Here is a 25,762-nt window from a genome sequence, read left to right as displayed (position 1 = left end):
AAAACAGTGAAGAAATATTGCTGCCTGCTCCTCCTTTTTTGTCAGTTCCCAAAGAAGAAAATGTATATAATTATTTATAGACGTGCCATTCAGTGCTGTGTGACCTTTGAAGGAAGAAGCTCTTCCTAATTGCTCCCCCTAAACCTCTTCCCTTAGCTTACACCCCATATCTCATGTTTTCATGCTCAGCACAGATGAGATCTAGTTATCTTCTGTGGTCTGTTCTAGGGAGTTCCCTGTACACCTGGAGATGCTGTGCCATCTTCACTGGGTTGTGGGAAACTCCATGCCAAATGTCAGTCTTTGTTGATTTTTTGGATCAGACATGAGCTAAATTGTTCATGAATTCCTGGGCTTAGTTTTCGAACTGCCACTGCACCTGATGTCTCCTTTTTCCTTTAGGTGATTGCTGAGGAATTATCTGGCAATGATGACTACGTTGAACTTGCCTTCAACGCACGGAAACTGGATGACAAGGTAAAGTGTTTGGCATCAGCTTTATTGAAGGTAGTAATAAAACTAGCACACAAAGCTTAATAAGATTCTCCCTCACAGCTATTTTTTCCCTTTCAACTCACATTATTAAACACATCAAAGATTTCAGAGAGGTCTGCAAAGTTAGGCTTCCCCCAAATTGAGAAGCAGTTAATGAGAAGTGGGAGGGACTATAATTAAAACAGGACCACCATTTTATTACACTAAGACTTCATTCCTTCCCAAATGCCACAGGTCATACGTGCATAAGTAAATGCAATTTAACCCCAGTGCTAGGAGCTTTTCAAAGGAAAAGAGATGTGAAAGGGAAGAAAAGTTACATTTATTAAGCATCTATATTTGCCAGGTACGTGGTTAAGAGCCTTTCAAGTATGATCACAGTTAATCATTCGTATAGCACCCTTGTAACAGGTATTATTAACCCTGTTTAGACCTTGATGAAGAAACAGATTCAAAGATGAAGTAATTGTCTAAGGTCACTCCATGTGTTATCCAGATAGTCCAAGAAACAGACAACAAGACAGGGTTAACAATGCAAGAATTTTATTAGAAGAAATGCCTGTGTAGGGAACATTGGTAGGAAATCTGGGAGAGCTGACAGACCACAAAGTAAGTCTGAATATAAGTAAAGGAGAGCAGGAGAGAAGTGGCAGCTCCTGCAATGCCATGTAGTCTAAGGAAGGTTCCACAAAGCCATCAAGGAGTCCTAGAGCCAAAATTGGCCAGCAAGAGAGTCCTGTGTCTCCCATGAGTGCCTTTATAGCCCCTACACACACAGCACTGGCTGGGAGCAGCCCACAGGCAGCCTGGCCTCAGAGTGAGGGCAGGGCTGGATTTCCGAGCACAGCAGCTGGGGCCCATGGTAGGTTACACTCCCTGGAGTAGGAGGTCTGCAAAGCACATGCTCATGGCCACCATACCCTGCTAGTTGGTGGTAAAACTGAGGACTCAGTCCCATGTCAGTCTGACTCCCATCTGTACTCTTTCTGTTATATCTCACAACTTCCTCCCCATCACAGGCCGTATTAGTCTTGTGTATACAGAAAAAGTTCTACAGTCACCATCCCTTTAAAAAAAAGTTTCCTCTCCAACCTCACCATATATTTATTATTTCCCTCCAACCATATCCTTGAGTCAAAAAGCACATCATATCCATAAATGTATTCACAAAAGACTCCATTTTCCAAGCGTACAACTAAGGAAGAGGCGATACGGGGATGTGGGACTGCTTTTTCAAACAATTGCTTACAGGCATTAGGCTGAAAAAGGTAAAGCACTCAAGCAATTCCCCATAGTCTTAAGCAGCAGTTTATATCCTGGCATAGTTCATTTTCACCTACAAAAAGTACTCAGTCCATTTATGCATTCATTAATTCACTCTCTTATTTGTTCATTTATCCACTCGTTCATCATTCATTTACCAAACCTTTGTTGTCTGCTTGTTATGCATCAGTTGGCGGGAAAAGGGCACACTTTGAACTACTCTTACACCCACAACCTGGAATTCACCATCTAAGTGACACATCAATTTAAATCACAAGTGCTATAATGATACTAGAGCCATAAGAGGATGATACACAATCAGAAAATCCTGAAAAGGGTAATCCATTCTGCCTGGGGACATTAGGAAAGACTTTGTTCTTAAGAAGGAATTATATTTGGATTTTTTTGTCCTGAGTAGATTGTGTGACACTTTCACAAACTGCTACCTTTTGACATTAGATGAACGAGGTGCTGGGAACTGTAGAGTGCGTTGATGTCTGTGGGGTGTAAGCTCTTATCCCTCACTTCCTGTGATCATCGTGCTCTTTCTCTCCCGTCATCTTCAAGTTTCAGAATAACTCACCAGACTGCTTTGTAGCATCTTTCCTGGTGACAATTTTAAGCCATTGGGTCAGTGTGTTGCAGTTTTAAGTTACTCACTTAATGGCTTATAATGGCTTCTTTCCACTTAGTCATGTCCTCTAGCTGACTTATGTTATAATGCAAGGGGCCATGGGGGTTTGTTAGTGGGTCCATTGGCTCTAAGGTGTTTGAGCAGTTTCCCTTCATTCAAATGAGCGCTTGCTTGCTAACAGAACTGAAGGAGCCCCATGCAGCACTTACCGTGGTTCTCGATGGCCGTTCCCACCCTCAGCTGTGCTGATTGTCCAGGGCCCTCAATTGCTCATTGCTGAGACCCCAATACCACAGAGCTGGAGAGGCCAGGTCCTCCATAATATGGTGGTATCTTTCCCAGACTCAGTCACCCAGAGGGGAGCAGGCCCTGTTCAGACAAAAGCAGAGGTCATTGCTCCAGTGGACTGGGGAGTGAATGGTCTCAAGTGGAGAGACGGCAAAGTTGTAGAGTTGAGGAGCAAGATGGTACCATGAAGATCATCTCACACAACCTCTTCAGGAAACAGAGGCTCAGCAAGGCCGGATGACTTACACAAAGACACTGCTGCCCGGTTATCTATTTCTGCATCACAAACCACCTCAAAACTGGACAACTTATACTAACAACTACTTTATTATATGTCATAATTTTGAGGTTAGAAATTTCAGGCAGGTTTCAACTGGGCAATTCTTCAGTTATACTCAGCTGGTGGAGGAGCTTTACTCACATGCCTGGCACATGGGATGGCTGGAAGGCTGGGCTCCACCAGCTCAGTCAGCTAGACTGCCTTCATGGTGGTCTTAGGTTTGTCACACTTTCTACATTGTGGCTGGCTTTTCCCAAGAGAACACCCCAAGAGAAGCAGGCAAAAGCTGTGTGACCTTTTCTGACCTAGGCTTCAAAGTCATGTAAGTGAGTCATAAGGCAGCCCAGAGTCGAGGGGAGGAGAGCGACTCCATGCCTTGATTGGGGAGTCATAATGTAGAAAAGCGTGTGGACAGTGGACATTGTAGTGGAAAATGCAACCTGCCACAGTATTTTTGTGATAGAATCAGAATAATAGAGGACAATTATTTCACGTCATAGCTGGTAAAAGCATTCCCAGAGGTTCTCAAGGACGACCTCCTTCTAGCCTTTAGCACTAAATGAGGGTGTAGCTACCTGCATGTTAACAGTTAATCTTATATTAATTGCAAAAATAGACCATGACTAAAAGCTACTGAAATAAACAAATCTTTCAATTTAAAACATTTTGCTAATTAGTATCATGAGAGCAACTAATTTCTATATACATTTGAAAAATTGCAGTATGAATATGTGGGGAATATACACTATATCCAATTCAGACAGTAGTTACGGAGATCTGGAACCCCAGTGCCCTTGCAGTAACTCTGGTAACCTCTAGGTATCCACATACCTCTGGTAGAAAGCTCTGCCTAATACAATTGCCCTCTTTTACGTATGAGAACATCGAGGTTCAGAGATGTGAAATGACTTACCAAAGGACACACACACACACACACACACACACTCACAGATAATCAGTAACAGAGAGGGACTCGATCAGTTTGCCTAACTACAATCTAAATCTTCTTCAGGGCAGAGGGTTAATGAATACAAGTTGGATTGGTCTTGGGCTGTGGAGAACTTGGTTATGTTCCCGTGTATTTCGGGGAAGTGGGGAGCCAGAGAAGAGGAAGGTGAGGGTACGTATGCTACAAGGCAGCAGTCCTCAAGGTGTGGTCCCAGTTCCCAAGACCTTTCGGAAGAATGCATGAGGTCAAAACCATTTTCATGGTAATACTAGGACATTATTTTCTTCCTCCACTCTCATTCTATCACATGTGTACGGTGGTTTTCCAGAAGCTACATGATGCCTAGTATCACAACACATTGAATGCAACAGCAGATATGAGAATCCTGCTGCTTTCTATTGATCTAGTCATTAAATTGATTTACAAAGATGTAAAATAATATCATTCTCCTGACAATTTTATACATTTGGAAAATATAATTATATCCCATTAAGATGTTACTTTTTATTATGATGTCATAGGTTTATCTTTATTACTTTTAAAATGATATAACAAATGAATATTTTTTAAAATTCTCAGTTTTAATTTATAATATGGTAAAATATTGACAGATATAATCCACATAAACAAAAGCTCCTTGGTGTCCTCAATAATTTTTAAGAGTGTAAAAGGGTCCTGAGACCAAAAAGTTTGAGAACTGCTACTGTGGAGTATAATAGTACTTTTGCAAACCACAATGACAGATAATGTCCCTTTTCTGTCATTTTCTGTCATTTTTAACTCCCCTTTCCAATGCTGTCCAGGAAACCAGCAGCTGTCTATTCAGGACGGAAATCCAGAGTCCTTGAAATCTGAGAAGTAGGCTTCGTGAGAGCCGCATATAAAATAGATGAGGTTTGCAAGAAATAACTTATTTGTCTACTGTTAATGCAATTCACTTTGTGGAGAGATAGGCTTTTTAACTCCTAAATCACATTTATTACATTAGCAGCTAGTTGGTGATTAATCTAACAAGTAGAGATATGAATGTAATCACTTTGGAACATTCAAACTGACAAAGTGTTCTTTCTCCTCCCTTTCCTGAGAAAGTATTCATGACGGTGTGTTGGAACTGATTCTCACACTGGTGCTCTTCATATATGTAATCATGATCATTATAAGCTGTATTTTTTAATATTGCCATGATGCTAGTTTGATGGGGTGTTGTATAAGCAGTTGAATCTTTCTCTGAAGGAGAGGTTGGTAAACATTTCCTATAAAGGTCAGATGGTGAATAGTTTACACTTGCATGTTGTATGGTCTCTGTCCCAACTATGCACATTTGCCTTTGCAGCATGAAAACAGCCATAGACAATACGTAAATGAGCATGGCAATGTTCCAATAAAACTTTATTCACAAAAACAGGCAGTGGGGGACTTCCCTGCTTGAGCAGTGGTTAAGAATCTGCCTGCTAATGCAGGGGACACAGGTTCAAGCCCTGGTTCAGGAAGATAACACATGCCACAGAGCAACTAAGCCCATGCACTACAACTACCGAGCATGTGCTCTAGAGCCTGCAAGCCACAACTACTGAGCCCACACACCGCAACTACTGAACTCTGCATGCTCTAGGCCCCACTCCCTGCAACTAGAGAAAGCCCACATGCAGCAACAAAGACACAACGCAGCCAAAAAGTAAATAAATAAATTTTAAAAAAAGAAAAAAACTAAAAAAAACCCCTAATGAACAGGCAGTGGGCTGAATTTGGGCCACCCACCATACTTTGCCGACCGCTGTTCTATAGCAACATTAACTCTCTCATGTTGCACTGTGATTTTACTATGTTCATGTATGCCTGCCTGAAAACTAATCCAGCCTGCATTAATGAAAGCAAATTATCATTCATGAGTATCTACAATGTACCAGGTGTCAGGTGTCTAACTACATTACCCCCAAAGCTCACCATATTCTTAAAAATAGGTCTTATTATTTCCAGTCTACAGATGATGCATAGTGAGGTCAAAGAATTTGCCCAAAGTCACAAGGCGAGGAAGCTATAGAGTCGGGATATGACCCCATATCATTCAAACAATCTCTTCTAGTTCCAATATTCTGTTCTCATGATCATTGTCATGGCTATGCACTGCTTCATTTTCTCTTTCAAACCTCAGCTGATTGCTTACTGACCTCTCACTTGACTAAATTTCTTTCATATTGGACTAAAAGAGCAGGGACATAGCCTCCAAGTTATTAAAACATTTTACCATAGCAAAACTTCAGTAAAATGCCTATATCATTAATTTTCATTGTACTGAACTGTCCCAAGGGCCATCTTAATGCTGATGGTCAAGCAAAGGAAACTGAAAATTCCAGATTGAGGTCAAGTAACTACACAATTAGACACAGATTTGTTGTTTTTAACTATGAATCTCTGAGTGTACATTTTAGATGCATTTGAGCTGCTTATGAGTTGTTTTATTTTCAGAAATCAGATGCCTTCTTAATAGTAATCACCCCTGAGGCTTTCCTGGTGGTGCAGTGGTTAAGAATCCACCTGCCAACGCAGGGGACACAGGTTCAAGCCCTGGTCCAGGAAGATCCCACATGACGTGGACCAAATAAGCCCTTGCACTACAACTCCTGAGCCTGCGCTCTAGAGCCCACGAGCCACAACTACTGAGCCCGCATGCCACAACTACTGAAACCCACATGCCTAGAGCCTGTACTCCACAACAAGAGAATCCACCACAATGAGAAGCCTGTGCACCATAATGAAGAGTAGCCCCTGCTCGCTGCAACCAGAGAAAGCCCACACACAGCAACGAAGACCCAACTCAGCCAAAAATAAATAAATAAATAAATTTATTTTAAAAAAAAGAACTCTTACTAACATTAAAAAAAAATAGGAAGAGAAGATGGCGGAAGAGTAAGACGCGGAGATCACCTTCCTCAACACAGATACATCAGAAATACATCTACACATGGAACTGCTCCTACAGAACACCCACTGAACGCTGGCAGAAGACGTCAGACCTCCCAAAAGGCAAGAAACTCCCCCACGTACCTGGGTAGGGCAAAAGAAAAAAGAAACAACAGAGACAAAAGAATAGGGATGGTACCTGCACCAGTGGGAGGGAGCTGTGAAGGAGGAAACGTTTCCACACACTAGGAAGCCCCTTTGCGGATGGAGACTGCAAGTGGCAGAGGGGGAAGCTTCAGAGCCACGGAGGAGAGCGCAGCAACAAGGGGGCGGAGAGCAAAGCGGAGAGATTCCCGCACAGAGGAGTGGTGCCGACCAGCACTCACCAGCCCAAGAGGCTTGTCTGCTCACCCGCCGGGGCGGATGGGGCTGGGAGCTGAGGCTCCGGCTTCGGTTGGATTGCAGGGAGAGGACTGAGGTTGGCGGCGTGAACACAGCCTGAAGGGGTTAGCGCACCACAGCTAGCCAGGAGGGAGTCCGGGAAAAGGTCTGGAGCTGCCGAACAGGCAAGAGATTTTTTCGTGCCTCTTTGTTTCCTGGTGTGCGAGGAGAGGGGACTCAGAGCACCGCCTAAACGAGCTCCAGAGATGGGCGCGAGCCGCGGCTATCAGTGCGGACCCCAGAGATGGGCATGAAACGCTAAGGCTGCTGCTGCAGCCACCAAGAAGCCTGTATGCAAGCACAGGTCACTATCCACACCACCCCTCCTGGGAGCCTGTGCAGCCCGCCACTGCCAGGGTCCCGTGATCCAGGGACTACTTCCCCGGGAGAATGCATGGTGCTCCTCAGCCTGCTGCAATGTCACGCTGGCCTCTTGCTGCCGCAGGCTCGCCCCATATCCATACCCTTCCCTCACCCCGGCCTGAGTGAGCCAGAGCCCCCGAAGCAGCTGCTCCTTTAACCCTGTCCTGTGTGAGTGAAGAACAGACACCCTCAGGTGACCTACAAGCAGAGGCGGGTCCAAATCCAAAGCTGAAACCCGGGAGCTGTGTGAACAAAGAAGAGAAAGGGAAATTTCTCCTGGCAGCCTCAGAAGCAGTGGATTAAAGCTCCACAAACAACTTGATGTACCTGTATCTGTGGAATACCTGAATAGACAATGAACCATCCCAAATTGAGGAGGTGGACTTTGGGAGCAAGATATATTATTTTTTCACCTTTTCCTCTTTTTGTGAGTGTGTATGTGTATGCTTCTGGGTGAGATTTTGTCTGTAGAGGTTTGCTTTCACCATTTGTCCTAGGGTTCTGTCCGTCCATTGTTTTTTATTTTTTTTTTTTACTTAAAAATTTTTTTGTTTTTTTCTTAATAATTATTTTTTCTTTTAATAACTTTATTTTATTTTATCTTTATTTTATTTTATCCTCTTTCTTTTTTTTCTTTCTATTATTTCTCCCTTTTATTCTGAGCTGTGTGGAAGAAAGAACCTTGGTGCTCCAGCCAGGCATCAGGGCTGTGCCTCAGAGGTGGGAGAGCCAACTTCAGGACACTGGACCACAAGACACCTCCCAACTACACGTAATACCAAATGACGAAAATCTCCCAGGGATCTCCATCTCAACACCAAGACCCAGCTTCCCTCAACGACCAGCAAGTTTAGTGCTGGACACCCTATGCCAAACAACTAGCAAGACAGGAACACAGCCCCATCCATTAACAGAGAGGCTGCTTAACATCATAATAAGGCCACAGATACCCCAAAACACACCACCAGACGTGAACCTGCTCACCAGAAAGACAAGATCTAGCCTCATCCACCAGAACACAGGCACTAGTCCCCTCCACCAGGAAGCCTACACAACGAACTGAAACAACCTTAGTCACTGGGAACAGATACCAAAAACAACGGGAATTACGAACCTGCAGCCTGTGAAAAGGAGACCCCAAACACAGTAAGATAAGCAAAATGAGAAGAAAGAAAAACACACAGCAGATGAAGGAGCAAGGCAAAAACACACCAGACCTAACAAATGAAGAGGAAGTAGGCAGTCTACCTGAAAAAGGATTCAGAATAATGATAATAAAGATGATCCAAAATCTTGGAAATAGAATAGACAAAATGCAAGAAACGTTTAACAAGGACTTAGAACAACTAAAGAGTAAACAAGCAATGATGAAAAACAATAAATGAAGTTCAAAATACTCTAGACAGGATCAATAGCAGAATAACTGAGGCAGAAAGAACGGGTAAGTGACCTGGAAGATAAAATAGTGGAAATAAGTACTGCAGAGCAGAATAAAGAAAAAAGAATGAAAAGAACTGAGGACAGTCTCAGAGACCTCTGGGACAACATTAAACGCACCAACATTTGAATTATCGGGGTCCCAGAAGAAGAAGAGAAAAAGAAAGGGACTGAGAAAATATTTGAAGACATTATAGTTAAAAACCTCCCTTATATGGGAAAGGAAAAGTTAATCAACTCCTGGAATCACAGAGTGTCCCATACAGGATAAATCCAAGGACAAACACGCCAAGACACATATTAATCAAGTTATCAAAAATTAAATATAAAGAAAACATATTAAAAGCAGCAAGGGAAAAAAACCAAATAACACACAAGGGAATCCCCATAAGGTTAACAGCTGATCTTTCAGCAGAAACTCTGCAAGCCAGAAGGAAGTGGCAGGACATATTTAAAGTGATGAAGGAGAAAAATCCTGCAACCAAGATTACTCTACCCAGCAAGGATCTCATTCAGATTTGATGGAGAAATTAAAACGTTTACAGACAAGCAAAAGCTGAGAGAGTTCAGCACCACCAAACCAGCTTTACAACAAATGCTAAAGGAACTTCTCTAGGCAAGAAACACAAGAGAAGGAAAACACCTACAATAACAAACCCAAAACATTTAAGAAAATGGGAATAGGAACATACATATTGATAATTACCTTAAATGTAAATGGATTAAAAGCTCCCACCAAAAGTCACAGACTGGCTGAATGGATACAAAAATAAGACCTGTATATATGCTGTCTACAAGAGAGTCACTTCAGACCTAGGGACACATACAGACTGAAAGTGAGGGGATGGAAAAAGATATTCCATACAAATGGAAATCAAAAGAAAGCTGGAGTAGCAATTCTCATATCACACAAAATAGACTTTAAAATAAAGACCATTATAAGAGACAAAGAAGGACACTATATAATGATCAATGGATCGATTCAAGAATAAGGTATAACAATTGTAAATATGTATGCACCCAACATAGGAGCACCTCAATACATAAGGCAAATACTAACAGCCATAAAAAGGGAAATCGACAGTAACACAATCACAGTAGGGGATTTTAACACCCCACTTTCACCAATGGACAGATCATCCAAAATGAAAATAAATAAGGAAACACAAGCTTTAAATGATACATTAAACAAGATGGACTTAATTGATATTTATAGGACATTCCATCCAAAAACAACAGAATACACTTTTTCTCAAGTGCTCATGGAATATTCTCCAGGATAGATCATATCTTGGGTCACAAATCAAGCCTTGGTAAATTTAAGAAAATTGAAATCGTATCAAGTATCTTTTCCGACCACAACGCTATGAGACTAGATATCAATTACAGGAAAAGATCTGTAAAAAATACAAATACATGGAGGCTACACAATACACTACTTAATAACGAAGTGATCACTGAAGAAATCAAAGGGGAAATCTAAAAATACCTAAAAACAAATGACAATGGAGACACAACCACCCAAAACCTATGGGACACAGCAAAAGCAGTTCTAAGAGGGAAGATTATAGCAATACAAGCTTACCTCAAGAAAAAGGAAACATCTCGAATAAACAACCTAACCTTGCACCTAAAGCAATTACAGAAAGAAGAACAAAGAAACTCCAAAGTTAGCAGAAGGAAAGAAATCATAAAGATCAGATCAGAAATAAATGAAAAAGAAATGAAGGAAACAATAGCAAAGATCAATAAAACTAAAAGCTGGTTCTTTGAGAAGATAAACAAAATTGATAAACCATTAGCCAGACTCATCAAAAAAAAAAGGGAGAAGACTCAAATCAATAGAATTAGAAATGAAAAAGGAGAAGTAACAACTGACACTGCAGAAACACAAAGGATCATGAGAGATTACTACAAGCAACTCTATGCCAATAAAATGGACAACCTGGAAGAAATGGACAAATTCTTAGAAATGCACAACCTGCCAAGACTGAACCAGGAAGAAATAGAAAATATGAACAGACCAATCACAAGCACTGAAATTGAAACTGTGATTAAAAATCTTCCAACAAACAAAAGCCCAGGACCAGATGGCTTCACAGGTGAATACTATCAAACATTTAGAGAAGAGCTAACACCTATCCTTCTCAAACTCTTCCAAAATATTGCAGAGGGAGGAACACTCCCCAACTCCTTCTAGGAGGCCACCATCACCCTGATACCAAAACCAGATAAAGATGTCACAAAGAAAGAAAACTACAGGCCAATATCACTGATGAACATAGATGCAAAAATCCTCAACAAAATACTAGCAAACAGAATCCAACAGCACACTAAAAGGATCATACACCATGATGAAGTGGGGTTTATCCCAGGAATGCAAGGATTCTTCAATATACGCACATCAATCAACGTGATACATCATATTAACAAATTGAAGGAGAAAAAAACATATGATCATCTCAATAGATGCAGAGAAAGCTTTTGACAAAATTCAACACCCATTTATGATAAAAGCCCGGCAGAAAGTAGGCATAGAGAGAAATTTCCTCAACATAATAAAAGCCATATATGACAAACCCACAGCCAACATCGTTCTCAATGGTGAAAAACTGAAACCATTTCCACTAAGATCAGGAACAAGACAAGGTTGCCCACTCTCACCACTATTATTCAACATAGTTTTGGAAGTGTTAGCCACAGCAATCAGAGAAGAAAAAGAAATAAAAGGAATCCAAATTGGAAAAGAAGAAGTAAAGCTGTCACTGTTTGCAGATGACATGATACTATACATAGAGAATCCTAAAGATACTACCAGAAAACTACTAGAGCTAATCAATGAATTTGGTAAAGTAGCAGGATACAAAATTAATGCACAGAAATCTCTTGCATTTCTATACACTAATGATGAAAAATCTGAAAGTGAAATTAAGAAAACCCTCCGATTTACCATTGCAACCAAAAGAATAAAATATCTAGGAATAAACCTACCTAAGGAGAAAAAAAACCTGTATGCAGAAAATTATAAGACACTGTTGAAATAAATTAAAGATGATACAAATAGATGGAGAGATATACCATGTTCTTGGATTGGAAGAATCAACATTGTGAAAATGACTCTACTACCCAAAGCAATCTACAGATTCAATGCAATCCCTATCAAACTACCACTGGCATTTTTCACAGAAGTAGAACAAAAAATTTCACAATTTGTATGGAAACACAAAAGACCCCAAATAGCCAAAGGAATCTTGAGAATGAAAAATGGAGCTGGAGGAATCAGGCTCCCTGACTTCAGACTATACTACAAAGCTACAGTAATCAAGACAGTATGGTACTGGCACAAAAACAGAAACAGATCAATGGAACAGGATAGAAAGCCCAGAGATAGACCCACGCACATATGGTCACCTTATCTTTGATAAAGGAGGGAAGCATATACAGTGGAGAAAAGACAGCCTCTTCAATAAGTGGTGCTGGGAAAACTGGACAGGTACATGTAAAAGTATGAAATTAGTTCACTCCCTAACACCATACACAAAAATAAACTCAAAATGGATTAAAGACCTAAATGTAAGGCCAGAAACTATCAAACTCTTGGAGGAAAACATAGGCAGAACACTCTATGACATAAATCACAGCAAGATCCTTTTTGACCCAGCTCCTAGAGAAATGGAAATAAAAACAAAAATAAACATATGGGACCTAATGAAACGTAAAAGCTTTTGCACAGCGAAGGAAACCATAAACAAGATCAAAAGACAACCCTCAGAATGGGAGAAAATATTTGCAAATGAAGCAAATGACAAAGGATTAATTTCCAAAATTTACAAGCAACACATGCAGCTCAATAACAAAAAAACAAACAACCCAATCCAAAAATGGGCAGAAGACTTAAATAGACATTTTTCCAAAGAAGATATACAGATTGCCAACAAACACATGAAAGAATGCTCAACATCATTAATCATTAAAGAAATGCAAATCAAAACTACAATGAGATATCATCTCACATCGGTCAGAATGGCCATCATCAAAAAATCTAGAAACAATAAATGCTGGAGAGGGTGTGGAGAAAAGGGAACACTCTTGCACTGTTGGTGGGAATGTAAATTGATACAGCCACTATGGAGAGCAGTTTGGAGGTTCCTTTGAAAACTAAAAATAGACCTATCATACGACCCAGCAATCCCACTACTGAGCATATGCCCTGAGAAAACCATAATTCAAAAAGAGTCATGTACCACAATATTCATTGCAGCTGTATTGACAATAGCCAGGACATGGAAGCAACCTAAATGTCCATCATTGGATGAGTGGATAAAGATGATGTGGCACATATATACAATGGAATATTACTCAGCCATTAAAAGAAACGAAATGGAGTTATTTGTAGTGAGGTGGATGGAATTAGAGTCTGTCATACAGAGTGAAGTAAGTCAGAAAGAGAAAAACAAATACAGTATGCTAACACATATATATGGAATCTAAGGGGAAAAAATATCATTAAGAACTTAGTGGCAAGACGGGAATAAAGACACAGACCTACTAGAGAATGGACTTGAGGATATGGGGAGGGGGAAGGGTAAGATGTGACAGAGTGAGAGAGTGGCATGGACATATATACACCACCAAACGTAAAATAGATAGCTAGTGGGAAGCAACCACATAGCACAGGGAGATCAACTCTGTGCTTTGTGACCACCTAGAGGGGTGGGATAGGGAGGGTGGGAGGGAGATGCAAGAGGAAAGAGATATGGGAACATATGTATATGTATAACTGATTTACTTTGTTATAAAGCAGAAACTAACACACCATTGTAAAGCAATTATACTCCAATAAAGATGTTTAAAAAAAAAAAAAACTAAAAAAAAAAAAAAAATAGTAATCATCCCTGATATTTGTATAGTGCTTTACTAAGTGTCCTCAAGCATTCTCTCTTTTATTGGTAATAATAAATAGCAGTAGTGCTTTCTGAGTGCTGACCATGTGCCAGGCACTGGACTCAACACTTAGGTGCATCAGCAACTATAATCTTTCTGCATTGCTATGAGGAAAAGCTGATACCTTCTCCATTATGGATAAAGAAACTGAGATGTGGAAAAATTAAATATCCTGTCCCACATCACCCAGACTGTATATGGTGGAATCAGGGTTTGAAAGCCAGTGTGCTACATGTAAGACTTTTTATTTACTTGAAGATGAAGATTATATCCTGATCTTTCTTTTCTTGATTTGTAGTACTGTTACCAAGTCCAAGCTCACTCTGCTCACCACACAACAGACCAATAAATCAGGAGATGAGATGTTGAGGCAAGGAACAGTGACTTTATTCGGAAAGCTGGAAGACCAAGAAGATGGCAGACTAGTGTCCCCAAAACCATCTTACCAGGGTCTGGATGCCAGTTTCTTTTATAGAACAGAGAGTGGGAGGAGGTGAGGAAATAAAGTAAAAGGGCCGTTATTTTTGCCTGGCTTGGCCAGCATCGGGGAGGGTATGTGAGAATTTCTTCCTTTCTACAGCCATTCATAGGTGGGCAGGGTCAGATTGTCTCCCTGTGAGCTGAACAAAGGCCCTTTAGTTTAACATTCAGGCAGAGAGGCAGGGTCCCCTGAGGCAGACCATTATGTATGATTATAGTAACAAAAGCAATGAAAAGCAAAGGTTAAAGTCAAAGAAACAGATCCAACATGGAGTCAGATTTTGCTCTTCCCTGTTACAATACGTCCTCCTGACAACAACTCCATGCCTATCCTTAATAGTAGCTTAAAAGCATGTGAAATAAAGCAGAAAAAACATTGCAATATACTTCCAAGAGAAAAAAATAGGGTACCAAAGTGTATATAGTGTATGATTACAAATATTTTTTAAAAGAAAGAAAGAAAATTATGTCTAGATTCTAGAAAAAAATTTATCAAAATGTTATTGATAGTTGTGGTATTATGGGTGAGATTATGGGCTATTTTTTCCTTCTTTCTATTTTTTAAAAAAACGATAGCAAACATTTAAAATTATCAATAAAAGGAAAAAGAAAAATAACTGATAGCGTTCCTCCAGTGTGTTGAGCAATTCTTAAGTACAATTGACATACACATTCCCTGAGGGACCAACAATCTATCTCAGGGGTCAAAGCCTGCGGCTCCTGGAGAAGGGCCCCAAGGGCACGCAGAACAAGCTAAAGTGCCCACACTAGGAATTGGGAGGGGAAGCTCTGGTTCTCTAACATGAGTGTTGAAACAGAAATAGGCTCGAGGGCGAATGTCTTGAGCAGATACGTATGTTAGTGCAAGTATGTGTGCCCGACGCGCAGTGAGGCCAAACAAACTAAAACATCAGAGTTTGGAGCAGAGAAAGATTTATTGCAGCGTCATACAAGGAGATGGGTGGCTTATGCTCTAAAATTCAGCAAAGCTTTTTTTTTTTTTTTTGGCCACACCACTTGGCTTTCAGGATCTTAGTTCCCTGACCAGGGATTGAACCCACACCCTCTCCAGTGAAAGGCAGTGAAAGTTCAGAACCCTAACCACTGCACCGCCAGGGAATTCTCTTGGCAAAGCATTTTAAAAATGCCCGGGGAGGGAAGGGGGTGGCAGGGTATGTGATCAGCTCATGCACAATTCTCTGACTGGCTGATGGAGAGGTAACAGGATGGTGTCACAGGGGTTAACATTATGAGTCCTTAGGCTCCAGGAGGCTCCAGGTCATCAAGTAGTTAACATCTTCCATTTAGTGGGAGGTTTCCACATCTGTAAAACAACTCAGGAAATGTGCATCAAATACTGTTATCTGGGTACTTCAGAGAGAAGCTAAAGCAGAGGATATGGGGGAAGTGCCTGTCCCGGGAAGGCCCCATAGGGTCCTGTTCAGTTACACATAGTGGTAACAATCAGATAGAAGTGTGTCTGGGAGGAAAACAGGGGCCATTTTTGTGGAGAGACAAGTTTTGCAGGGCAGACTTACTGATGAACTCTGTGTTGTCAATCAGGCACCTTCAGAAATAGGGCGGAAGGGTATTTTCCAGACTCTGGGTGTTTGATCCTGGTTGGGTAGGGAGGACAGCCAAAGGGAAGACAGATATCCCCATCTGCCTCCTCCTTCTAAGGTATTCTACAAAGTTTTCACTACAGAGCCAACCATGTTATTTTTTCCTGCTCAAAATCCTTCAGTGGCTCCCCACTGCCTCTCAGGTAAGTGCAAACACCGGATGCACATTTAAGGCCCTTCACCTCATGGAGCCACCTCCACCAGTACTGCCTCAGATTCCTCCCCTACACATCCTGAGGCTTCAGGGTAATTCAGCTACTTGGTGTGTACTTTCTATGTTTACTCTTTTACACCTTCACTCACTCCATTCCCTCCCTAGAAACATCCTCCTCACAACCATATTTTGCAGTCAAAATCCATTGACTTTCCCTCTTCTGTTATTCATTCATTCATTCATTCATTAATACTTAGCCCTTGGTTATGTTTATGTGTGTACTTAGCACAAAACTAGATGGCCCTTTGGAGGGATGAGAAAAGGTTTTATCCTTCCTTGTATCTTAATATCAAGCACAAGGGCTCCATGATCAGTATATCCCCTGAGAGTATTTTGTCGAGCTAAAGACTAGGATGGCTGTAGGCTTTATTCTGCTTTGCTGCTGTCTAGATTTCTGGGGCGGGGAATTACCTAGTGAAATACATAGTAAGAATGTGATGACTAAAGCTGTTGCTCAGATAGCCTCCTATTCTGTACCTGGTTTTCTTGTCCCTCGCTCATTCGTTTATGTATTCATTCATACATTCAGTAAACACTGTGTACCACTGAAAGCTAGATGCTATGGAAGATGCTATGGTAGAAATATAAAGGAAAATAAGACATAATTCCTCCCATCTGAGAGTTTATAATCTATCAGGGTAAAAAGCCAAGTTTAAAAGAAAGATATGGACAGGTCTGCTTCCAGTATTAAAGTGCCTGTTTGTTTTACATTACTCTACCGCTGAAAACAACTATAAACACTGGACAAGATACAAGAGACATCTGTTTGAGGGTCTTAAGGCAGTCAAGATTCAGGGTCAGAGAAGCTGAAGAGAAGAGAAATCCATTGAGGTGATTCAGACATTCTATGCAGATTTTCCACTCAAGACAATTCCATAAGGCTGATTCATAAAACCCAGGGATAGAGAAGCTGGGAAGCCTAGCAGAAAATAGCTACTAAGAAACAGAGAAACTGAGCAGTGCTTTTAATAGTCTTATGGAATTGGGGAAGTAAAACTGGAGTTCAGGACTTCAGGGAGAGCTTGGGTTATTTGTAGAGGCTTCAGAGAAGGGAAGCAGCCCAACGGTTGGAGTGACTTATCCCCTCAAGGCATTCATTAATTAGCAAATAGCAGCATAGAGAGAAACTGAACCAATAACTATAGAGCCAAGAGATTATGGAAGTAAACAGAGTCTTTCAGAGTCTCACAAACAGAAATGAGCCTTGAGGGCTTGTCAAGAAGGAACAGCCCTCATAAACAGTGAGTCTTTGAGTGAGAGCCCTTTAAGTATTATACCCAAGGAATAAAGGAATCAGAAATAGGTCGGACCTTTAAAGACTTTTGAAGAAACCAGCTTCTAAAGCGCTCAGTCCTATTTGGATTCAGGTGACTGCCTCCATTCTAATTGCTTGCCAGAAGCTGAAGACTCATCTATAGCCTTTATAATTTTTTTTACACAGTGTCTAGTATTTAATCAAAAATTAACAAACGTAACACGAGGCAGAATGAAGAAACAGATAATAAAAACAGACCCACAGTGATCCAGATACTGTAGTCATCAGACATAGGCTTTATAATAACTAGAATTAACATGTTTAAGACAGCAGATACACTGCTTCTTAGAGAACCAGCATTTGGATCGATCTTTGAAGACTACTTGGGATTTCAGTCAACCAATCCTTACTTCTCAAAGGACTCGGGGTTAAGATACAGCTCATTCTAGCCAAAGGTGGGTCTCAGGGATGAAGAATAAAGCAAGGAAGGGTCAAATTCAGGAGTATTTTATCCAGGGCTGGATCAAATGTGTTTGTGCAAGGAGTAGGGAAACAACTCATTTCTGCTTATCTATTGTAGGATTTCTTCAGTAAGTCTGACCCATTTCTGGAAATTTTTCGAATGAATGATGATGCAACTCAGCAGCTTGTGCACCGAACTGAGGTGAGAAGAGCCGTCTTCAGCTGTGCCATCTCGTCTCTTTAAGATGATACACTGACATGTTTTGAGAAACCCCTTCCCTTTCTTAATGTCTGTAGCTATCCCCCAAGACCTGAAGTCTTCCCAGTCCTTAAGAGGGCTCTTTATTCTCAATGTGGGTGTTATAAGAGGAGACGCTTTCTCACCCAGATTTTCCATTATTGACCTTTAATGCAGAAAGCCAGCAACTTATTAATAATAAAAAGATGAATACTAGCTAATATTTAATAAATGTGACTAGGTACCAAGCATTTGACTGAGTGACCTCATATGCATCATTTTATTTACTTCTCACAACTATGCATTGACATGATTATTATTACCCTATTTTACAGTTGAAGAAACTGAACTTTGAGGTCAAGTCACCTTCCCAGTAAGCAAGGGGTAGAGCTGAGGTTTGAATTGAGTTTGACCCTGAGCTTTGCTGTGATTTGAGAAGCCAATCTGCCTCCCCAGGGAAAGTCCATACACAGGACTGATGTCAGATCTGTCGTACAAACGGCTGTCCTGTATCAGCAGTCACTTGGTCTGGCTGCATCTCCCTCTCACCCTCCTACCTTCTCTCCACATGACTCCGAGCCTTATCCTTCACTATCTTACCCCCCGCTACCCACCACCACACACCCACTTAACAACCAACCCTAGTCTCCACTTTTTATTTTATTTTATATACAAGCCAGTTCAAGAGAGACTGTGTGGGGGTGAGAAGTGCATTGATAAGGAGGAATGGCTTGGAGCTGAGAGAGAAAGGTGCTTCTAGTGTTGGGTAAAGGAAGAAGGAACTCTCATGACTCTCTCAGGATGATAGTGGGGTGCTGTGTTCCCATACCACACACTGGAAATCCATTTCCTTTTTCCTGAAGTAGCAGAGTTGCAGGTAGCATTAGGGGAAATTTTCATGTCATATTTAAGGTAAACAAGAATCAAATAGTCTTGGACGGGCCAGATCTGTGTATGTCATCTGGTGCATGGTTAGCATTTAATAAAGTGTGTTTACTAAAAGAATGAATATATGAATGGAGTTGAATATTGATAGTATGTCCACTCCCTGTGATAGTACAATGTGATTCTTTGGACAGTCACAAACTATTCACTGGGGAATAGTTTCAAATGTAACTGGGATGGTTTCCCTGAGTGGCACCCCATCACCATCACCAAATAGAACTTTTTCCCACATAAGGATTCCTTTGGTGGAACAAAGTTCTTTCAGGAGAAGTAACTAAATGTTGGGGAGAATCAGAAGTAGTACCCGTTCATGCCTTTGCTCCAGCCAATGCATGGGGACTTGAATGTGCAGGGAGAAAGAAGAGGGGTGGCATATTGTTAGACTTCTTCACTCCTGATGGCATCCCTCTTCTTGGTAAACTCCCCTGTTCCCAGAATCTCTAACTCTTCCCCATACCCCATTGCAAGGGGCTCCTGGAATCTCATAAGAAATGTGATTGTAAAGTTTTCCAATGAGTCAATCAACATACATTGATTTTTCCTCTTTATTACTCAATAGATACAAAATAAATACCAGGCAATACCGTTCTCTCTGGGTAAGCACATGTGTGTGTGTATGTGTGCATACACACACACACAGATTTTAATTTCAGAGGACATTTCTAGTTGAAATTTTGATCTGCTATTGAGTTTTACGAAGCTGTTGTAATGAAACATCTTCACTTTTTAGTATTTCTATACAAAGGTGAGAAATTTAAATTAACCAAAACAATTTTATCTAACTTTTCTTCTCACTATCACTTTGCTCATTCAGGGAATGAGAGCAAAAAGCAGTCACACAGGAACATTATTTTTCTACTTTTTAATGCATTAAAGGAAATTTAATAATGAGCCTACAGTATAATCAATAATTCATCATTATATTAAGGAATTCAGGAGAAGAGGGAATCACTTATAAAATAATTATGTTATGTAGATAGAGAATTAATATTTTTACAATTCTAAGACTCTGCTAACTAAAAACTTCATAGGAAGAAAAGTCAATATGACAGAACTCCATTTAACTTCATTTGTATGTACCCTAGAGCAGTGGTTCTCAAATATCATGCATCAGAATCACCTAGCGGCCCACCTCGAGAGTTTCTGTCAGTAGGTCTGGGTGGAATCTAGACATTTGTATTTTTAACAAGTTCCTGCTGGTCCAGGAACCACACTTTGGGAGCCCCTGACCTAGAGTACATAGTATAATCTTAGGCACAGAGCAAATACTCATACACTAAACCAAATTGAATTACTGAATCATCTGATGGCAGAATAAGACTTGACTCGAATAGACTCTCAGGCAGGATTTAGCCAAGTTCATGATTAGTAAACTGCTTTTAAAAGGGTTTCACGACATTACAGTCTTAGTTTGTGATCCTGAAGTTCTGAAGATCTGTCCTGTTATGCCTCCCAAGCATACATAGTATAAATGTACTCCTGGGATTTTTCTTTCAGAAACTTTTCTTCTGACTTGCAATCTGATCTAACCAAGGTCACAGGTCACCAAAGGCCGCTCAGTTCTTCAGCAGCAGAATTGTTCTGCCACACTCCCCCACACACCAATAGGCTTTACGTATGCTGACCTCAGTAGAAGAGAATTTATGCCATAGGACTGACAGTCCTACAGAACTGGAGATCCTTTATCAGAGGCAGAGGAAGCCCATCTCCTTAATCCCAACCTCTTTTGATATAGAAGGGGTCATCTCCAGCATCCACATACTGGACAATATTATTGTCATTATTCATGAAATAACAGCCAGGCCAGTGACTGCAAGAGTTCTGCCCAATACGATCCACCTAGTGGGCACCCTTTAAAGGTTTACTACTCCACGTTTTCATGAAGGCACCTGTTCCAGACAATTGTCCTTTTCATAAGCACTGCAGTGTTTCTCAAGCAGTTTTTATGTTGAAATGTGAAAATGTCAAGCACTACCTCTCCAACCCACCACTCCTCTCTTTTTTTCCTCAGGTTGTGATGAATAACTTAAGCCCAGCCTGGAAATCATTCAAAGTATCAGTAAATTCTCTATGCAGTGGAGATCCCGACCGCCGGCTGAAGGTCAGAAATCTGTCTATGTCTGAGAAATGTAATTTTACATATTTACCCCTCCTCTTTCTCTTCAAGTGAATGTTGGCAAACCCAAAATTTTCTGTAGCATTTACCCAAATCTCTTAGCATCTTGATGGAAGAAACAAGGGCTCTCCTTTCTGCTGGAGCCATTGAGGCTCCTGAGATATCATGAGATAAATCTCAATCATGTTATGTTAAGTGGCAAATCCCATGGCCTCTAGGAGAGAAACTGTGGCAATAAGTTCAGGGTATAATTGGGAGTTACTAAAAACACAAATACTGTTGTTATCAGTTATCTACCGCTGCATGACAGACTACTCTAAAATTTAATACTTAAAACAATAGCCATTTATTTAGCTTATGATTCTGTACATTGTCAAGTTGAGTTCATCTAGGAGGCTCTTTTCTTGGTCTTGCATGGACTTCCTTATGTATTTGCAGTCAGCTGTACCTGAGCAGGACGCCCCTGCTTCTGGGGTTTGTCTGGCTGTCATCTGGAATGATCAGGGTGGTGGAGCCATTTGTCTCTCATCGATCAGCAGGCTAGCTTGACTTATACACTCAGCAACCTTAGGGTCCAAAAGAGCCAGGACAAAAGATGCACGTCTCGAGGCCCAGTCTCAGACTCACATGAGGTCACTTCCTCTGCGTGCTATTGGCCAGTCACACAGTCATCCCAGATTCAGGGATGAGGAAATAGGACATGGACTCCACCTCTTGGCGGGAGGAGCTGCAGAGTATGGTGGCCACTTTCTTCAGTCTACCACACATGCTTTTTGAGTATCATGGGAATGTAGAAGTTGGAAGAAAAGACTCATTATAAGAGTCAGGATGACCAAAGGAGGACAATAGGCTAAGTGCCTGAACCAGACTCCCAGAGTCATTCCTTATGGTCCCTGGTCTGGCCCTCTCTCTACCTTGGAAGTCCAGAAGCTCCATATTGTCAGTGTCCCAGAGGTGACTCTACCAACTCAGGATGACTAAGTAAATTCAATAGAGGCCAGAGCTATAAATCAAAAGGCCGACAGGTTCGTGTTCAGTGAGAAACATGACCCTCAAGCAGACTCAACATTCATATCAGCTTTACCAGGGCATTTTCTCCATGTGGGCAAACCATGGGGAAGACAGTTTTCATAAGGTTGTGTGACAGCCTAAAAGCAGAGCCAGGGAAGCTGGATAATGGAGGTGGTTAATGGCTTCAGACTTTAAAAGCCTGAGGCACCTACCACTCCAATGGGATTATAGGTCTGTTAGGCAGACTAAACATTCATGTTGGGGGCACTGACTCCCCTGGAAAGTGTTAGATGGGCACTGCTAATGTTTGTCTTTGTAACTTTACACTTTACTCACTCTTTTTGCCCTGTAATCCTTCTTCTAATGGATATAATTATTTGCATTTGTCAATGTCATCCATCAGTTTAGAATCCTATCCATTGGTTAGTCCCAAACTCTTAATGTGACTTTACATCTTTGTTTAAAACCATTCTGTTCGGACTTTGTACTATCTGTGGACATGCTTACTTCTGTGGTCTGGAGGAGCAGCTCAGAGTTGTCCCTAATATCTCCTGTGGGAGCCTCCATTTCCACTGGAATTGTCTTTCATGCCAAAATCAGGACTCCTGGCTGTTTGGGCCTCATGTATAAGCTCATATGCACAGTGGCCAAGACCTACAGCTTCAGGCCTGGGTTGGAGATTGTCACCTATACTCTGAGCCACCCCATCCCATTCCCAGGGAGATAAGTGGACCCTTTGGGGCAGAAATAAGATAATGCCTACATTAGCCATAGGTCAACTTAGTCATGGTGAGTTATTAGATAAAAGGGGAGGGTTATCTATAATTGAATAAATAAAGATGCAGAAAAGGAGCATTTTGTGGCCTTTCGAGTGCTCTGCTGTCTGTAGAGGACAAGTGGGAATAAAGGAGAGAGAGAGAAAGAGAGAGAGGGAGGAAGGAAAAGGAAAGGAATGAAGGAAGGACAGAGAGATAGACAGAGAAAGGGAGGATCAGGATTTCTCAACAGCTGCACCATTGACATTTGGACTTTGTTGTGGAGCCTGTCCTGTGCATTGTAAGATGTTTAGCAGCATCCCAGGCTACTAAACACTCGTAGTAATACTTCACCCCCGTCAGTCTTACAGCCAAAAGTGTATTCAGACATTACTAAATGTTCCCTGGAGGGTAAAATCATTTAGACCAATGCATCAGAATCATCTAGAAGGCTGTTAAAACACAGATTGTTAGGTGTTATCAGGGTTTCTGATTAGGTAGGTCTGGAGTGAGCCTGAGAATTTGCATTCTACAATTCCTGAGTGATGCTAATGCTGCTGGTCCCAGCCCACACTGAGAACCCCTGGTACAGACATTTGCTCCTTCATTACAGTCCTTCCGCGGCTCAGTGCCCCCCACCACTTTCCACCACCCAGCCTCCCCTCCACCACCTTTTCTCTGCCCAGCACTCGTACCCACCCTGCCCTCTCCAAGCCTTCAGGGCTTGGCACATGCCTCTCTCTGCCTGATGCCTTCTTCATTCTTCTGCTTTTCTTGGATTATCGTCATCTGCTACTTTCCTTCGGGTCTCTCCAATATCCTTCCACTTCCAGAAACCTTCCCTGATCTCTTTAGCTTCTATGGGTGCCCTCTAGCCCTCTGCACCCAACTCATGGAGATACTTCTCCACTTGTTTGGAACATTTCCGTTTCCATCTCTTTCCCCAGCAGGTGACTCTTTCTTCCCAGTTTGCCCCTTCAGGGTGAGAACCATGTTTTTTTCCCTGTGTATCCAGGCATCCAGGCATCCAGCCCAGCGCTCGACACGGAGCAGATACTCAGTAACTGTTCCTGGAGTGAATGGACAGAGGAGCAGGGAGGTGCTAAGAGGTCAGCAGCACCTCACTGGGGGGGGGGGGGGGCTTGGGGGGAGGGAATCCGCCCACACAGGTGTGCTGAGCTCACTAGGTGACAAATCCAATATCATCACTCACCTGCTCACAATCACCAAATGCAGCTTTCCTGAAAAGCTTGAGAGACTTCCCGTATTGCCCTTTATTTGTATTATTATTTCATCACAAAAGCCACTGAGAAATGCTCATAATGTTGTTCCCATTCAGCTTTCTCTGAAATAAAATGGTACCATATTGGCAGGCAGCATCTCCTCACCATCAAAAAAAAACAGAATGTGAACTTTCAAATTAAAAATTTGCGGACTTCCCTGGTGGTCCAGTGGTTAAGAATCTGCCTTCCAATGCAGGGGGTGCGGGTTCAATCCCTGGTCAGGGAGCTAAGATCCCACATGCCTCGTGGCCAAAAAAACCAAAACATAAAACAAAAGCAATATTGTAACAAATTCAATAAAGACTTTAAAAATGGTCCACATCAAAAAAAAAAAAAAAAAAAGAAATCTAAAAAAAAGACCAAAAAAGAAAAAAATTTAAAACCCTCTGTCCATTTAGATTCTCAGTCTTAGCAAAACTCTAATAATGAGGTCTTTGTCCCAAATGAGACTTGATATCTTTAAATCTCATTTATTCAGGGTTTACACTAACACCAAGTTTAAATCAAAACAGGTTTTTCTTTTGGTTTTATTTATTTTTTTCCTATTCCTCCTCTATGGGAAAAATTTTAAAAAGCATTCAAATAAGTATTTTTCAGAAATTGATGCTTTAATTTATTTATTATGAAAAATTTTAAACACCCATAAAAGTAGTGGGTTATGATAACCCACCCCTCTCCCCACATCCTCAACCATTATTAACTTGTGGCCAATTTTATTTCATCCATACTCCCAATACCCATTTTCTATCACCCCGCCCCCCCCCCCCAACCACCACTAGATCGTTTTGAAGCCAATCCCAGACCAGGGCTCACTCATTCATTAGGTAAAGCAAGCGTAGTGCCAGAACCCATGATACTTTTAAGAACCTACAAGAACGTTTTAATTTCTTTTAAAGTCAGAAGGAAAAATGAACTTGTAAGGTTGAATAAAGTGTTTCCATTTTTTTCTCACATCAGAAAACAATAACATTTTTAGGATCCCCAAAATCTATTATGGTGAAAGGGGGTCCATGAAGGCAAAAGGGCCTGGGGCCAATGTAAGTCACTATGGGGTCCTCTCCCAAACACCATGCCATTCCATCTGAAAATACTGTAATATGTATCTCTAAAGGACAAGGAATCTTTCTATAAACATAACCACAAATCTGTTTTTATACCTAGGTTATCTAATCTTCCTTAATGCCAGCAAATGTTCTGCCACTATTCATAAGTGACCGTCTAATTTATTTAATAGTTTTTTTTTTTAATTGGAATCTAAACAAGGTCCAAGCATTGCATTTGACTGAAATGTCTCTGAAGTCTCTTTCAATCTGTTAGTTCTCTCTCCCTCTTTTTTTTTTTTTTTCCCTTGCAATTTACTTAAAGAAAGTTGAAGAAACTTTCTTC

General features: G+C 41.1%; 1 protein-coding gene across 5 annotated transcripts in view; it reads left to right on the top strand.

Annotated features, from left to right (window-relative positions):
* Positions 1-25,762, top strand: part of CPNE4 (copine 4) — a 578,612-nt gene that overhangs the window by 432,375 nt on the left and 120,475 nt on the right. For all 5 annotated transcript variants that reach the window (XM_068547309.1, XM_068547306.1, XM_068547307.1 and 2 more), the window contains 3 exons: positions 403-477; positions 18,147-18,230; positions 21,223-21,312. In XM_068547309.1, coding sequence (XP_068403410.1) covers positions 403-477; positions 18,147-18,230; positions 21,223-21,312 — 249 coding nt within the window. The remainder of the gene's footprint in view (positions 1-402; positions 478-18,146; positions 18,231-21,222; positions 21,313-25,762) is intronic.

The sequence above is a fragment of the Eschrichtius robustus genome, chromosome 6 (assembly GCF_028021215.1).
Source record: "Eschrichtius robustus isolate mEscRob2 chromosome 6, mEscRob2.pri, whole genome shotgun sequence".
NCBI classification, from domain to species: Eukaryota; Metazoa; Chordata; class Mammalia; order Artiodactyla; family Eschrichtiidae; genus Eschrichtius; species Eschrichtius robustus.
This window is presented reverse-complemented; position numbering and strand designations above follow the sequence as displayed.